General features: G+C 35.1%; 1 protein-coding gene across 1 annotated transcript in view; it reads left to right on the plus strand.

Moving 5' to 3' along the window:
• Positions 1-18,277, plus strand: part of CDH19 (cadherin 19) — a 47,228-nt gene that overhangs the window by 11,702 nt on the left and 17,249 nt on the right. Inside the window, exons 4-7 of the mRNA XM_052660530.1 lie at positions 1,460-1,624; positions 3,729-3,910; positions 4,652-4,905; positions 9,568-9,689. Of these exons, the coding sequence (XP_052516490.1) occupies positions 1,460-1,624; positions 3,729-3,910; positions 4,652-4,905; positions 9,568-9,689 (723 nt within the window). The remainder of the gene's footprint in view (positions 1-1,459; positions 1,625-3,728; positions 3,911-4,651; positions 4,906-9,567; positions 9,690-18,277) is intronic.

Genomic DNA, 18,277 nt, shown 5'->3' on the forward strand with positions numbered 1-18,277 from the left:
GGCACTGAAAACAGGATGCTGAGCTGAGCTTGCAGCCAAAGTGAGGAGAGGAAAGCATTCCAGATTATAGGAAGAATGTACAGGAAATCCCTGAGAAGGGGAACTGTTGAAGCTTTAGACTATCCAGGCACCAGGGTGAGAAAACACAACAGGAGGAAAGCAGAAAGTGAGTGATCTGTGAAGGAGACGTGTGCCAGGTGGCACTCGATCTTCTTGGACCATTTCGAGCCTTGTCTTTCCCTCCTATTCCTCGCTGGCTTCTCAAGTATTATATACTGAACAAATCTGCTAAAGCAATTAATTTCATTAGTAGTGGTGAGCAACAAGGCAATTAAAAGCCAAAACACAGAAGAGGTAAGTTTTGGAGTGTGTAAGAGGATCTAGGAATATATTTAAATTTGTTCATTCTGAAGATGAGAAGAAAAGTAAAGTAAGTAGGCAAAGTTAGTTGAAGCCTCCACACATGAGAGGTGAAGGTCTTTGTGTCCCTCTCAGTCTCTACACCTTTGGATATACAATTCAGAAGGTCTAATACTATTCACCTTTGCTAATAGCAAACATGATTCTCTGTTGAGTCACATCTAGGGAAGATAGTCGCAGCATCTGTTTCATATATTCTATGGTTTCCATATTGATTACATATACTAGAATATAATTGTGAAACACCAGTCCACAGTTAAAATATCTTCAGGGTATGGTCAAATTTATCCTTCTTTTTTTTTTTTTTTTTTTGTTCAGGTATCACAGTTTTTAATAAATACCTTTGCCCAGACGTTGTTGAAGATTAGCCATTCCCTGTCTTATATTTGTATTATGTGTTCCCCAATCTTTAGGACTGCATTTTGCCCTCCTATTCACCATCTTAAGCTTTTCCTAGGTTTCTTCAATGATGAATAACGTTTTATTGAATAATTTTATAGAAAGTGGACACTTAATACAACAATTTCATGGTCCAGTGTGGGTTTGAATATCTCTGTTGGTGGATTATGAGTAACTGTGAATCAAAAATCAGCCCTTCTTCACAGGTCATGACTCAAAATAGATTTTAACATCACAGGTGCACAGTATTTTTTGCATAAATTTAGCATTTTTATTTATACACCTATCTATAGTAAATCAACTTCTTCCAAGTTTAGGGGAACAGTTAATTGTAGCACCCTAGTATCAGGTCAGAAAAGAAAGCAGAAAAATAAGACTTTCTTCCTCTCTCCCTGTGGTTTATCTTAGCATAGTATTTTATTAAGGATCTACTACTATTAGTATTGTGATGACTAAACTCTAGGCAGAGTTGGTGATTAGTATATTGTCACCTTTTTATCTCCAGGGCAGCTTCTGGCACATTGTAGTGATTCAAAATGTGTCAAACCAATGATCTTATGTTCAAATTCTTAAGAAATTAACTAGGGAGAAGCCATGGTTAATCATGAAATAATAATTGTCGTTTGTTACATTTTGAAAGGAAAAATAAGGATATCTTCTAAAATGGATAGAGAACTGCAAGATGAGTACTGGGTGATTATTCAAGCCAAAGACATGATTGGTCTGCCTGGAGCACTGTCTGGAACAACAAGTATATTAATCAAACTTTCTGATGTCAATGACAATAAACCCATATTTAAAGACAGTAAGTAAGAAGTACCCTAACAAATGATTTTTGAAAGTATGGGAAACAGCCTAGACTAAGCCTTGATTTGGCAATGTATTAAAGCATCTGCTTTCAGATTTAGGATAGTGTCACTCTCTCCTCAAGAGTAATTTGTTGGCAATTTTTAATTTGTGCAATTGAATAAATGATTCTTTTAACTTCGCCACAATGACAGATACATGGTAGCATACTTAGACTCTTACTTCCTGAAAACAGCAAAATATTACCAATTTTAAAGTGACATTTCTCCCGCTTAAAAAAAGAGAATGATCTCACAAGGCAGTCTGTGTAGTGACTCGCTCTGTGCTTCTAAGGAAATCATGAATCCCTTTAAAGAAAAATTATTCTGAATGTGCTCCTTTTTTTTAATTCTAAGATTTACTCTTTAGGATGTTATCATTCCTGATGATTTTTAACATTTTAGCATAAATTACAAATGATATATGAGTAACTAATTTTAATAAGTTTTATGCAAGTTACTTCTGAAAAGTAAAGAAAGGAAGCTTATTTATTTTTATTTGTGTCAATGTATTTCAAATATAACTGCCATTATATAAAAAGAATAGAGTCATCTGATGCCAGCATGCTTTTTCACAACCAACCAACTATTGCCACTCCATCATTTGTTTCTTTTTAAAATTATTTTACTGATGTATATTTTGGGCTTCCCTGGTTGCTCAGATAGTAGGGAATCCGCTTGCAGTGCAGGAGAGCTGAATTCAATACCTGAGTTAGGAAAATCCGCTGGAGAAGGGAATGGCTACCCACTCCAGTATTCTGGCCTGGAGAATTACATGGACGGAGGAGCCTGGTGGGCTACAGTCCATGGGGTTGCAAAGAGTTGGACATGACTTAGTGACTTTCATTTTCATAACTGATTTACAATGTTGTGTTAATATCTACTATACAGCAAAGTGATTCAGTTATGCACATATATGCATTATTTTTCATATTCTTTTCCTTTATTATTTATCACAGGGTATTGGATATAGTTCCCTGTGCTGTACAGTAGGACTCGTTTATCCATTCTTTGTATGATAGTTTTCACCTGTTAGTTCTGAACTTCTAATCCATCCTTTCCCCCACTCCTCATGCCACTTGGCAACCACAAGTCTGTTCTCCATATCAATAAGTCTGTTTTCGCTTTGTAGATACGTTCATTTGTGTCATATTTTAGATTCCACATATAAGTTATAGCACATGGTATCTGTCTTTCTTTTTCCAACATAGTTAACTTAGTATAATGATCTATATGTCCATCCATGTTGCTGCAAATGTTCTTATTTCATTCTTTCTTATGGATGCATACTTCCACATCTTTCTATTTCTTTTCAACTATAGTTAATGCAATCCAGGTTCATATTCTCTTAAATCAAACTACTACAGTTAGAACTCAAATATTTGCTTTTAGACGCTACCTTCTTTAATTCATACTTATATTTATTGGTAATTTTAGGTATCAGAGAATGCCTGAGTAATATTGAAAAACTTTGTATCAAATATAATTTGGCATTGTTGAAGGATACAACAGAAAATAAATCCATGAATAGTGAGAAGGTATGAGTATGAATGTGCTTCCCTGGTAGCTCAGACAATAAAGAAGCTGCCTGCAATGCAAGAAACCAGGGTTTCATCCTTGGGTCAGGAAGATCCCCTGGAGAAGGAAATGTCTATCAATTTCCCTGGAGAATCCCATAGACAGAGGAGCCTGGCAGGCTATAGCCCATGGGGTCACAAAGAGTTGGACATGATTGAGTAGCTAATAGACATGTGCGCACACACACACACACACACACACACACACACACAAATATGTATAGAAATTTGGAAATTCTATGTAGTGGTGAAAGACCTTTCTAAGATATATTTAAAGAGAGAATAATAGATATTCAAAAAGATACGAGGGAAATGTTTAGACTGCAAAATATACAGGGAGAGAGAGAGGGGGGTGTATTTAGAATAAGCAGTTAGTGAGAGTGGGTATGTTTTTTTCTGACAGCGCATTAAATAAGGAGAGGGTGCTATATTTGGAAGTTCTTATGTTGATTATCTGTGCAAAATATCTTGAATTTTGTTTTTGAAGGTTTATACCGCTTGACTGTCTCTGAATCTGCACCTGTTGGGACATCTATAGGAAAAATCATGGCATATGATAGAGACATAGGAGAGAATGCAGAAATGGACTACAGCATCGAAGACGATTCAAGAACATTTGACGTCATTACCAATAATGAGACCCAAGAAGGAATAATTATACTAAAAAAGGTAGATGCATTAAATCTTTTTGCTTTGAATAATAATGCAAAATCAAATCAGAAATACATATAATTATTTTGTGTAACCAGTTAGTGTTTGCTTCAATTAAGTAATTAAATTAAGATCTTGTGATTTATAGTTTACAAAAAAAAAGGAAAGATATGTGTGCTTTTAAAAAACTTCCAAGATGTTTCATTTTTTAGAATATAAACATATATTGCCTACATTTTAGCATAAATTACAAAGCATAATTTAAAAATAGCTAATTATCAGTTTTGTGCAAGATATTTCTGAAAAAATTAAGAAAAAAGTTCAGTTTTTTATATTTCTATCTATATATTTCAGATATAACTGATGAGAGAGATATTACAGAGCTCCTTGAATTACACTGTAGGAGAGTTTTTGAAAAAGATTTTAAAACAGAGGACAACTTTTCAAAAATATCTTAAATAACAGGAAATCAATTCTCAACTCCCTAAGATACTTATACTCAGAAAAGTATAGTTTTATTCCTAAAAAAACTAGTTATTAACCAAAAACATTTTGTAATAGTTGTAAATAACAAATACATATAACATAGGGATTTTCTCCACAACTACTAAATATTTAATGACAATCTCATAGGGATCCAAGAACATAAATAGTAGAAACCTAACTGGAAAGCACCTGAGACTTAATTTATCAACAAAACCTTTTTTTTCCCCCTAAGTAATTCCTTGGGTTTTCTTTGTACACTGTATTACTTTGCAGAAAGTGAACTTTGAGGACCAGAACCACTATCGTATTAGAGCAAAAGTTAAAAATCCCCAAGTTGATGAGCAACTCAGGGAATACCACACTGAAGCTTCCACCACTGTCATCAAGATCCAGGTGGAGGATGTTGATGAGCCTCCTGTTTTCCTCCTCCCATATTACATCTTTGAAATCTTTGAAGAATGCCCTCATGGATCCTCTGTAGGCACGGTCTCTGCCACTGATCCTGATCAGAGGAAATCTCCTATTGGGTATGTCTGGAAGCCCAGCTTTGCATTGATAAATGAGGGAACACAGATTAGCTTGAAAATAAAATTTTTTTATAAGTGGAACAAGAATATATCCAGACCTATATTTCTCTCTATGGTCACTTATAAAATTTGCAAAAGTTTAAACAAATCAAAACAGGAAACCTCACCGTTGGTTAAGATGCAAAGAAATAAGCACTTGCAAACATGGGCAAGAGAGAGGCTGTGCACCGAAATTCGATGCAATCAACTCTGTTAATTGGGATAGGGATGTTAGGGAAAAGAAACCCTTGATTATGCCAAGTCAGAAGAGAAACAATTTTGATGACAATGTGCTTCATACAAATACTATTTGATTAAGTTAAAATAAAAGTCGCTCAGTCGTGTCTGATGCTTTGCGAACCCATGGACTTATATACAGTCCATGGAATTCTCCAGGCCAGAATACAGGAGTGGGTAGCTGTTCCCTTCTCCAGGGGATCTTCCCAGACCAGGGATTGAACCCAGGTCTTCCACATTGTGAGCTGTTCTTTACCAGTTGAGCTACCAGGGGATGATATTCAAAAGTTAACCAAGCTTTTACAAGATACCATTAAAGGCATAAAAATGAGTCCAATCAGTTAGAAATAAGTTTTTTTGTTGCAATTAAACTATATTTACCATCCATTAAATTAGTCTGTTACATTCAGATAATATACTTTCTGCCTTTTAAAAAAAATTTTATTCTCCTTGTACTTCTTATTAAAGATAAAAGCAAAAGCTGTTATTATATTTGGCTGTGGTCACATTTTTCTCATATATGTTACATAATATTTTGCATATAATCAACTTTAATGCTGTTGTATTTTTTTAAATGTCATATTTTCAGCTATGTTTTTACTCATCATTATTTCTGATAGCTCAGTTGATAAAGAATCTGTCTGCAATGCAGGAGACCCTGGTTCGAATCCTAAGTCAGGAAGATCTGCTGGAGAAGGGATAGGCTACCCACTCTAGTATTCTTGAGCTTTCCTGGTGTTTCAGACAGTAAGAATCCTCCCTCAATGTGGGAGACCTGGGTTCAATCCCTGGGTTAGGAAGATCCCTTGAAGAAGGGAACAGCTACCCACTCCAGTATTCTTGCCTGGAGAATTCCATGGACAGAAGAGCCTGGCAAGCTACAGTCCACGGAGTTGCAAAGAGTTTGACATGGACTGAGCAACTTTCATAAAGCATTCATCAGTCATTGCCTTATTTACGCAACTGACATTAGATATTTAAATTGTTTCTACAATTTGTCATTATAAATGATAGCATAATGAAAACTTTAATCAGGAAAGTATTTATTAAGTTATGTGTTCTTTAGTATTGTCAGAAAAACAAGTAGGTTAATAGACATGCTATTTAAAATTTAAACAATGTACTGTGCTTTGATTATGTACTCACACACATATATTGGAAGTCTTCCCTGGTGGCTCAGACAGTAAAGAATCTGCCTGCGATGCAGGAGACCTGGGTTGGGAAGATCCCCTGGAGAAGGGAATGGCAACCCACTCCAGTATTCTTGCCTGGAGAATCCCATGGACAGAGGAGTCTGGCAGGCTACAGTCCATGGAGTCACAAAGAGTCCGACACGACTGAGCAACTGACACACACACACACACATATACTATATATATACTTATATTCATTACTAAGTTTACTGCTAATAAATAGGAACTATATCTACATGTTAGAAGGCAGCATTTTGTGATTAGGAATTACAGTGGGAAACTGGAGCATCGTCTATCTTAAAAATGCAAAGAAGCTTCTTCTTTGTATTAGTAGCCCTTCCAAACAGCAAAGCAATACCCAGCATCTTGGAAGCCTGTGTAATTCTCTGGACTATAAATATGGAAAATAGATGAATAAGGGGAGGTGGTGGAGGAAAACATATATTAATAGTTGTTTTAAGGAGTCTAGTGTGCTAGAAATTAGAACCTCGAAATTATCTGTAATAAAAACTCCATCATAAAGTTATAAGAAACTGCACAAGAAATCTTCCCAAAGTTTTTCATCTTATCCCTATTCTTTATATTACTTCATTGTTTAGATGACAGATAGAAGGAATAAATTCTTTTGCCACTACTGTGGATAATTTATTCCTTGGGCATTGTTAAAATTTCCTTTCTAACTAAACCTAGAGTCAAATTTTATAATTTTTATAAATATGGGAATGGCACTAAAATCTTTTCTGTTATTAAAGAAAAAGAAAGCACATTAAAAACTTTAGAAGCAGTGAAATTGAAAATAGAGATATACAATGGAATGATAGCTGGTTTTTCCAAAACACCGGTAGAAGTTATCCATCTAACCAGACTACCAAGGGGAGAAAAGAAGAGGCAAAAATTACCATTATCAGAAATGAAGACAGGAATGCAATTATTGAACCTGTAGACATTAAACAGTATTATAAGGAGATACTAAGAGCAACTCTATGTCTATGAATTCAGACCAATTCCTTGAAAGGGAAAAATTGCCTGCATTCACAGCAAAAGATAAATAATCTGAGTAATCAGGCTTGTGGGACAGAGTCTAGCTCACTAGCTGGAAGCAGGTTTGTGTTTCTTTCAAGAATGACAAGGATTTCTTTCACCAGTGGAAGAAGCTGTCTTTAAACACCTTTCACCAAATCACAGACTTAGAGAACAGACTTGTAGTTCCCAGGGGGAAAGCTGGAGGAAAGGGACAGTTAGGGAGTTTGGGATGGACATGTACACACTGCTATATTTAGAGTGGATAACCAACGAGGAGATACTGTATAGCACCACTGTCCATGGGATTCTCCAGGCAAGAATACTGGGTTGCCATTTCCTTCCCCAGGGAATCTTCCCAACCCAGGGACTGAACCCAGGTCTCCTGCATTGGAGGCAGATTCTTTACTGACAGAGCCACCAAGAAAGCCCCATAGCACAGGGCACATTGCTCAATGTTATGTAACAGCCTGTACGGGAGGGGAGTTTGGGGGAGCAAAGATACATGTATATATATGGCTGAGTGGTTTCCCTCTTCACCTGAAATGATCACAACACTCTTTGTTAATTGGCTATACCCCAATACAAACTTAAAAGTTAAAAAAAAAAAAAAAAAACCAAATCCTCTATTACTTGTGCATAAAAGCATCCTTGAAAGATCTGGTGGAGTTGCACCTACTTGGGAAGATTTAGCCTTTGTTATGGGCTTGGCTTTTATGTGTCTCAGTTCTTCTTCTGGGAGATGGGAATAGTACTTTTGTAGAGGTGTATGAAGATTAAGAACAGACTATAAAGGCATCCTTATATGCATGGAGAAATCATTTGTTTATATCATTCTGTCAGGAACCCTTTGCAGTGAGAAAACACCACACAACCACATTCTATTCACTCAGCACTTTTAGTGGAATGAAGAATCTTTAAAAAGGAATTACAAAGCAAACCAAAGATTAATCTGAACATCTAAACTTTATGTTTTAGGCTTTTTAGTCCATACTCTTTCTAATATATATTACACACTTATTTCTTAAATGGTGAGGTGAAGTGAAAGTCGCTCAGTTGTGTCCGACTCTTTGTGGTGTTGGAGAAGACTGTTGAGAGTCCCTTGGACTGCAAGGAAATCCAACCAGTCAATCCTAAAGGAAATCAACCCTGAATATTCACTGGAAAGACTGATGCTGAAACTGAGGCTCCAATACTTTGGCCACCTGATGCGAAGAGCTGACTCATTAGAAAAGATCCTGATGCTGGGAAAGATTGAAGGCAGGAGGAAAAGGGGATGACAGGAAAAGATGGTTGGATGGCATCACCGATTTATTGAACATGAGTTTGAGCAAGCTCTGGGAAATGGTAAAGGACAGGGAAGCCTGGCATGCTGCAGTCCATGGGGTTGCAAAGAGTCAAACACAACTAAGCAACTTAACAACAACTGTTTCATTTTGTCAAAAATATCTAACTAGGAAATGTGACCACTTGTTGATATGTAAGCAAATTGCTTATAAAGATTTAACAATGAGCAGAGCTAAAACTTGGAGAAGGCAATGGCACCCCACTCCACTACTCTTGCCTGGAAAATCCCATGGGTGGAGAAGCCTGGTAGGCTGTGGTCCCTGGGGTCGCTCAGAGCTGGACACGACTGAGTGACTTCACTTTCACTTTGCACTTTCATGCATTGGAGAAGGAAACGGCAACCCACTCCAGTGTTCTTGCCTGGAGAATCCCAGGGACCAGGGAGCCTGGTGGGCTGCCATCTATGGGGTCGCACAGAGTCAGACATGACTGAAGCGACTCAGCAGGAGCAGCAGAGCTAAAATGGAATTTCCTTAAAGCTTAATTCTCTGTAGTTTCTATTTTCATTTTCCCCAACAACAAACCAATTAGTGTGATATTTTTTAGAGACCTTGTTAAAATTCTCTCTTGCAAGTGAGAGTGAGTGGCATGTCCAGATTTAGCACACATTATTTGAAAACTAGAGTGTGTTTCAGGTTTTTCTCCTCTGTTTCCATTGGGTTGAAGCGCAAATGTAGAAATTATCTTTTTGAAATTTTGCAGCATCATACTAGCTCTGTAGAATGTGGATTTGATATATTTTTGCTTAAAAAGAACAATGTATACACTTTAAAGTTGCACAGAGAAAATAATACTTTAAAGGAATTATTTGTGTCTGTATGTGCAGATATTCTATTACCAGAAGTGAAGTGTTCAGTGTTGATGACAACGGCACAATCTTCACAATGAACCCACTTGATCGAGAGACTAGTGCTTGGTACAACCTAAGTGTTATAGCCACGGAAAAATGTAAGTGTTTATTTGAGAACCATATATTGGTTCACCATGTTTTTTGACCCATTCAACAATCTCTAAACATAGGGACAAAGGGTAGCTTAAAGTGTTGCTGAAATTAGAATTAAATGGTATTTTACATATCAAGTGTATATCATTTATTTATCATGTATATCATTTATATATCAAGTGTTATATATATAAGTATATATTATTTATTATTTAAAAGTTAACAGTCTGTTTATTCTTACTACAGCTTATTTATATACTTACCACAAAATATCTCTATTTTATTATGGCAATATATAATGTTTAATATAAGAAATGAATCATAGAAAATTCAGAAAAACATAAGAAATAAACCCACATTACTTGAAATTTAAAAACTTTATTTATTATATGCTCTTACAATATTATTCATGAATATATTTTAAATCAATTTTTAAATATTTAAAATAAATTTTGCAAGTTTTTTTTTTTTTCAAATTGGACATGTAAATATTGCCCAGTGAAATTTGCTCAAATAAAACTCATGTCAGCTGTGCTAATGGTCACATCTTCAATAATCAATAGTAACCAGGTATTTTTCCATTTTCAGGTTTCAAAACAGATAAAATTATCCAGTTTACCAGTTAGTTTGTGTCTTTAAAATTTCAATTAATCAGTTATTAAATCAATCAAGCTCAAAATAATAGAGGGAACAGAATGGAAAAGACTATCAAAATCATCACTATTATAGTCAATGGATTTCATATAATACAGTAAAGGATTCAGTTTGTGAATTTGAATGTATCAGAATGCATCCTTTCCAACCTGGTTTTGCATAGAATTTTAATAATCGTGTTTACCTACTTGGCTTGTTCTTTAAAAGTCTTTAAACACATATCTTACTCCTCACCTTATTGAGCAGTTTGCTGATGAGATGCTGGAGTAGAAAACATCACTTACATATTTTTTGTTATACACTGGGTGGCTCTTTGGCACCCAGGAAGATTGGGGCTGAGTCTTGAATTTTCTATTTAAACATTAAATGGATGGGGTGCAAATGTTTCAAGGGAATAAATGTCTGCTGCACAGAAGAAATGCTAAAGCTTTTGGTGTCAGAAAACACAAGGATGTTTAGCCTAAAAGCAAGAAGCTTTTATTCACTGGATACTTGTGAGAAAAAAATTTATTGCTATTTACAAAGCTATTGAAGAAAGAATTCAAATCAGTTCAAAGGATGAGTGAACATCTTTGAAAAATGTGTTTCTCCAAGAGGTAGTTTTCAACTGTTAAAAGAGCATGTTTTAATGAAATTTATGTAAATAATTATCCACTGTAATTTTATTTTATATATAAGGAGAACTTAAGTAAGAATATTTCATTAACTTCCATTAAATTAGAAGCATTCTTAAATTAGAATTTTAGTTATTATAAAGCAGTGTCTTTAAAATGGATTATGTATATTCTAAGACACAAATATTGTAAAGATTATAAAACACTTTATAAATAGAAGAAGATTAAAAATATGGTTAATGAAAAAATGCCTGTGAAAGGCAAATTGAAAATAAACAATATATTTATATTACATGAAATTTATTACTGAGAAGTTAATCATTGTTCCAGAAATAAGTGATTAGAAATGTTATAAAATTTAGAAATTACACATTTCTTGCTGATCTGCTTCTTGTGCTATAGAATTCATTTCTGAGAGTAAAAAAAAAAAAACAACTCATTTAAACTCATCTTTGAAGATATATTTTGTAAAATATCTGTTTCATTTTAAGGGAAATTGTTTAGAAAGAACTTATATTACACCAAGCATCCAATTTTCATGCATTTTTTCCTCTATCTCTTGATTCATTTTTAATTCACATTATTAAGCTCACTTTAGAACAATTTTGGAAAAAAATAATTGCAAGTGCCAATTTTTTATTATGGTAATATTGATATCAAAAATAATTTTTGACCCATTTCAGTCACTTAAGACATATTAATATAAACAAAAACACCCAGATGGTGGAAAACAGGGCTTCATATAAAATTGTTACATAAAGCACTTGCTGCATGTGTTAACTATCTGGAAGTTTGTGACATATCAGTTATGTTGATTATAGGAAAGACATGCTCCAAATTAACATGTGTTTTCCCAGCAAATGGAGTTCACTGTGTGCTTAGTCTTTTTCCTGGAAAGTTTCCCAAATTAAGCATCAAGCTATTTATCAACATGACAGCTAAGTGAATTGTCAGGGGAGTTTGTAATTTCCTCAGTTCTGTCTCGCTGCAGCAGAAATTTGAAGCAATGAACAGACTATTGTTACAACTCAGTATATTTTGGCAAGCAAAGGGAAACACATCCTCCAGGAGTAAGAGTGGGCCACCTAAAATTCATGAAGAGAAAAGAGGCCCCCCGGCTCAATTTTGGCTCCTCTTTTTGTATGTTTTTTCTCCTCCCAATGAACCTGCCCTATGTAAATTGGGCTAGGCAGGAGGGCTGTTTGTTTTACCTGAGGTTCTCACTTGGTCCTTGGACCTTCTTTTGTTCTATTTTCATGGGCTTTTTCCTTTCTTTGTCTTTTAGCCACCACCATTCTGGACTTCTTTTTCCTAATCTAACTACATAACAGAATAAAACAACTAACTACTTTAAACTGAAGCTGCAAAGATATGGGTATGCTTTGTATAGTCATGTCAAAGGTTTAATTTGAACTTAATTTTTTTGATTTCTAATTTATTTTTAATTTTCTAATTGAAGAAAAATTGCTTTACAGAAAAATGTGGTTTTCTGTCATACATCAACAAGAATCAGCCATGGGTATACACATGTCCCCTCCCTCCAAGACCTCCCTCCCACCTCCCTTTCCACCCCACCCTTCAGCCTGTTGCAGAGCTCCTGTTTGAGTTCCCTGAGTCTTACAGCAAATTCCCATTGGCTCTCTGTTTTACACATGGTATTGTAAATTTCTATGTTACTCTCTCCATACATCTCCCTTTCTCCCTCCTCTCCTCCCACCTTAACAATAGGTCTGTTCTCTATGTCTGCTTCTCCACTGCCACCTTGAAAATAAATTAATCAGTGCCATCTCTTCAGATTCCATATATATGTGTTGGTATATGATATTTATATTTCTCTTTCCGACTTATATCACTCTGTATAATGGATTCTAGTTTTATCCACCTCATTAAAATAGATTCAAATGTGATCTTTTTATGAGTGAGCAGTATTCAATTATATATATATAATTACCACAGCTTCTTTATCCATTCATCTGTCGATAGACATCTAGGTTGCTTCCATGTTCTACCTATTGTAAATTGAGCTGCAATAAGCATTGTGGTACACGTGTTTTTTTCAGTTTTGATTTCCTCTGGGTATGTGCCTAGCAGTGGGATTGCTGGGTCATATGGTGGTTTTATTTCTAGCTTTTTAAGGAGTCTCCATAAAGTCTTCCATAGTGACTTTATCAGTTTACATTCCCACCAGCAATGCAAGAGTGTTCCCTTTTCTCCACACCCTCTCCAGCATTTATTGCATGTAGACTTCTTGATGATGGCCGTTCTGACTGGTGTGAGGGGGTATTTCATTGTAGTTTTGATTTGCATTTCTCTGATAATGAGTGATATCGATCTTTTCATGAGTTTGTTAAGGCATCTGTACATCTTCTTTGCAGAAATGTCTCTTTAGGTCTTTTTCCCACTTTTTGATTGGGTTGTTTGTTTTTTCTGGGACTGATTGTATAAGCTGCTTGTATACTTTGGAAATTAATTTTTTATTGGTTGTTTCTTTTGGTATTATTATCTCCCATTCTGAGGGTTGTCTTTCACTTTGTTCATAGTTTCCTTTGTTGTGCAAAAGCTGTTAAATTTAATTAGGTCCCATTTGTTTATTTTTGGTTTTGTTTACATTACTCTAGGAGGTGGATCATAGAAGATCTTGCTTTGATTTATATCACTGAGTGTTCTGCTCTAAGAGTTCTCTGTTCTCCTCTAAGAGTTTCATAGTTTCTGGTCTTAAATTTGGGTCTTAAATTCATTTTGAGTTTATCTTTGTGCATGGCATTAGGTAGTGAACTAATTTCATTCTTTTGCATGTACTTGTCCAGTTTTCCCAGCACCACTTATTGAAGAGGCTGTCTTTGCCCCATTGCATATTCTTTCCTCCTTGTCAAAAATAAGGTACCCATAGATGAGTGGGTTTATCTGTGAGTTCTATCTTGTTCCATTGGTCTATATTTCTGCTTTTGTGCCAGTACCATACTGTCTTGATGACTGCAGCTTTGTAGTAATCTGAAGTCAGGAAGTTTGATTCCTCCAGCTCCATTCTTCTTTCTCAAGACTGCTTTGGTTATCCAGGGTCGTTTGTGTTTCCATATGAATTGTGATTTTTTTTGTTCTAGTTCTGTGAAAAAAGCCATTGGTAATTTGATAGGGATTGCATTGAACCTGTAGATTGCGTTTGGTAGTATAGTCATTTTCACAATATTGATTCTTCCCACCTAGAAACATGGAATATCTCTTCATCTGTTTATGTTGTCTTTTATTTCTTTCATCAGTCTCTTGCAGTTTTCCATATACAGGTCTTTTGTTTCCTTAGATAGGTTTATTCCTAGATATTTTATTATTTTTGTTGCAACAGTGAATAGTATTGATTCCTTAATTTCTCTTTATAATTTTTCATTGTTAGTATATCAGAGTGTAAGTGATTTCTGTGTATTGACCTTGTAACCCACAACTTTGCTGAATTCACTGGTTAGCTCTAGTAATTTTCTGATACTTTCTTTTGGGTTTTCTATATTTAGTATCTTGTCATCTGCAAATAGTGAGAGTTTTACTTCTTTTCTGATCTGGATTCCTTTCATTTCTTTTTCTTCTCTAATTGCTGTAGCTAGGACTTCCAAAACTATGTTGAACGATGGTGGTGACAGTGTCTTGTTCCTGATCTTAGAGGGAAAGCTTTTAGTCTTCACCACTGAGAATGTTTGTTGTGAGCTTTGCATTTATGGCATTTACTATGTTGAAATAGGTTCCTTCTGTGCCCATTTTTAAAGTGTTTTTATCATAAATCAATGCTAGATTTTGTTGAAGGCCTTTTCTGTATCTATCGAGATGATCATATGGTTTTTAATCTTTCAACGTCATGTTATGTTGTATCACATTGATTGATTTGTGTATATTGAAGAATCCCTGCATCCCTGGAATAAACCCAACTTGAAAACGGTGCATGAACTTTTTGATGTGTTGTTGGATTCTGTTTGCTAGAATTTTGCTGAGGATTTTTGCATCTATGTTCATGAGAGATAGTGGTCTGTAATTTTATTTTTTCATGTTGTCTTTTCCTGGTTTCGTTATCAGGGATTATGGCCTCATAGAATGAGTTTGGTAGTGTTCTTTCCTCTGCAATTTTTTCGAACAGTTTCAGAAAAATAGGCACTAGCTCTTCTCTGAATGGTTGATAGAATTCCCATGTGAAGAAAACTGGCTCTTGGCTTTTGTTTTAGGGGAGATATTTTATCACTGTTTCAAGTTCAATGTTTGTAATTAGGCTGTTTAAAATTTCTATTTATTCCTGGCTCAGTCTTGGGAGGCTGATTTTTTCCAAGTATCTGTATATTTCCTCTAGGTTGTCCATTTTGTTAGCGTATAGTTATTCATAATATTCTCTTATGATCCCTTATATTTCTGTGTTGTCTATTGTAATCTCTCCTTTTTCATTTTATTGATTTGATTTTTCTCCCTTTTTTTCTTGATGAATCTGGCTAGTGGTTTGTCAATTTTATTAATCTTCTCAAAGAAACAGCTTTTAGTTTTATTAATCTTTGCCATTGTTTCCTTCATTTCTCTTTCATTTATTTATTCTCTGATTTTTATGATCTCCTTCATTCTGCTGACTTTGGGGGTTTTGTGTTCTTCTTTTTCCAGCTGCTTTAGATGTAGAGTAGGCTGTCTATTCAATGCTTTTCCTGCTTCTTGAGATATGATTGTATCGCTATAAACCTTGCTCTTAGAACTGCTTTGCTGAGTCCCTTAGGTTTTGGGTCATCATATTTTCTTTGTCATTTGTTTCTAGGAATCTTTTGATTACTTTTTTTATTTCTTCAGTAACCTCTTTGTTATTTAGTAACGTATTGTTTAATCTCCATCAGTTTGTGTTTTTTGCAGTTTCATTCCTGTAGTTGATATCTAGTCTCACAGTGTTGTAGTCAGAAAAGATACTTGACACAATTTCAATTTTCTTAAATTTACTGAGGCTTGATTTGTGGCCCAAGATGTGGCCTATCCTGGAGAATGTTCCATTTGCTTTTGAGAAGAAACTGTATTCTTCTGCATTTGGATGGAAAGTCTTGAAGCTATCAATTAGGTCCATTTGGTCTAATGTTTCATTTATGGCTTGTGTTTCCTCATTGATTCTATGTTTTGATGATCTGTCCATTGACGACAGTGGCGTGTTAAAGTCCCCCACTATTATTGTGTTGCTGTCAGTTTCTCTTCTTATGCCTGTTACTGTTTGCCTTATGTATTGAGGTGCTCCTAAGTTGGTTGCAAAGACATTTACAATTGTTATGTCTTCTTCTTGGAGTAATCCCTTGATCATTATGTAGTGTCCTTTGTCTCTTATGATATAAAGTCTATTTTGTCTGAAATATGGATTGTCACTCCAGCTTTCTTTCGGTTTCCATTCTCATGGAATATCTTTTTTCATTCTTTGACTTTCAATTTGTATGTGTCTCTAGGTCTGAAGTTGGTCTCCTGTATATATATGGGTCTTGGTTTTGTATCCATTCAGTCAGTCTGTATCTATTTGTTGGTGCATTTAATCCATTTACATTTAATGTAATTATTGATACATATGTACCTATTGGTATTTTTTGATTGTTTTGAGTTTGTTTTTGTAGGTTTTTCCTTTCTCTTGTGTTTACTGGCTATGTAAATCCCTTTAGTATTTGTTGTAAGGCTGATTTGGTGGTGCTGAATTCTCTAAATTTCTGCTTGTCCATAAAGCTTGTGATTTCTCCATAAATTTTGAATGAGACCTTTGCTGGGTATAGTAATTGTGGTTGTAGGTTTTTCTCTTTCAGTACTTTATATCCTGCCATTCCCATCTGGCTTGTTGAGTTTCTGCTGAAAGATCTTCTGTTAATCATATGGGTTTTCTCTTGCTGCTTTTAATATTTGGTCTGCTTAATCTCTGTTAGCTTGATGAATATGTGTCTTGATGAGTTTCTCCTTGGGTTTAACCTGTAGGAGACTCTCTGTGCTTTTTGGATTTGATTGACTATTTCCTTTCCTGTGTTGGGGAAGTTATCAACTATAATTTCTTCAAAACTTTCACAGAGCGTTTCTTTTTTTCTTCTTCCTCTGCTGCTGCTAAGTTGCTTCAGTCATGTCCGACTCTGTAGGACCCCTATAATTCAAATATTGGTGCATTTAATATTTTCCCAAAGGTCTCTGAGGCTTTTCTCAATTCTTTTCATTCCTTTCCCTTTATTCTGCTCTTCAGCAATTATTTCTGCCACTCTATCTTCCAGTTCACTTATCCATTCCTCTGCCTCAGTAATTCTGCTATTGGTTCCTTCTAGAATATTTTTAATTTCAATAATTGTGTTATTTATCTCTGTTTTCTTATTCTTTATTTCTTCTATGTCCTTGGTGATTGTATTAGCTGTGTTAAATGCTTCTTGCATTTTCTCCATTCTATTTTCAAGTCTTAGGAGCATCCTTACTATCATTATTATGAATTCTCTTTCAGGGAGATTACTTATTTCCTCTTTGTTTATTTGGTCTTGTGAGTTTCAACCTTACTCTTTTATTTGTGTTGTATTTCTCTGCCTTTTCATCTTCTTTTTCTTTTTTTTAATTGTTCCACTTGAGGTCTCCTTTTTCCAGGCTTTAGGATTATATTACTTCTTCCTTTTGATTTTTGCCCTTGGAGGGAAATGTTGGCTGTGTGGTTTGTGTTGATTTCTTGTTGGGGGTGACTTGTGGCTGTGTTCTAGTGGGAGAAGGTCAAGTAGGTAATTACAGAAACATTGGGACATATGCACACACACACTTCCACACATACAGTTATAATCGAAGTATTCTAAAGAAAAGAGGGAGATTGACTTGGTGAGCAAGGGAAACCAGAGGTGATATAAACCAATTGAAAGAAGAGTTAGCTAATGCTCAATCTGGAAATCTGAGTATGAGCAGAAGGCCAACTGGGGAATACAGCATAGAGAACTCAACAGTTTAACTTACTTGGTTAAAGAAGAAAGAGTGATGGAAAAAAAGGGAGAATAAAAAAAGAGAGAGAGAAAAGAAAGAGGAGAAGGGAGGGAAAAGAGAAAAGGAAGGGCTGGAGAAGAGGATTAAAAAATTTTTTAAAAGAGGGAGAAAAAATAGAAAAACAAAAATTAATAGATGTGTGTGGAAAAGATTTATATATATTTATGAATAGCTACAGCTGGTAAAGCACAGTAGGAAAAGCAGTTGAATACATCCAAAACAAAATCCAAAAAAAAATTCATCAAGGGGAAAAAAAAAGTGAGAAAGAGAAAAAAGTAACAACCTAAAATGAATGTTTTTCTTGCATTTTTTTTTTTTTGACAAGAAACACAAAGAGGAAAACTCTACAGCACTGC

Source organism: Budorcas taxicolor, chromosome 22 (assembly GCF_023091745.1).
Source record: "Budorcas taxicolor isolate Tak-1 chromosome 22, Takin1.1, whole genome shotgun sequence".
NCBI classification, from domain to species: domain Eukaryota; kingdom Metazoa; phylum Chordata; class Mammalia; order Artiodactyla; family Bovidae; genus Budorcas; species Budorcas taxicolor.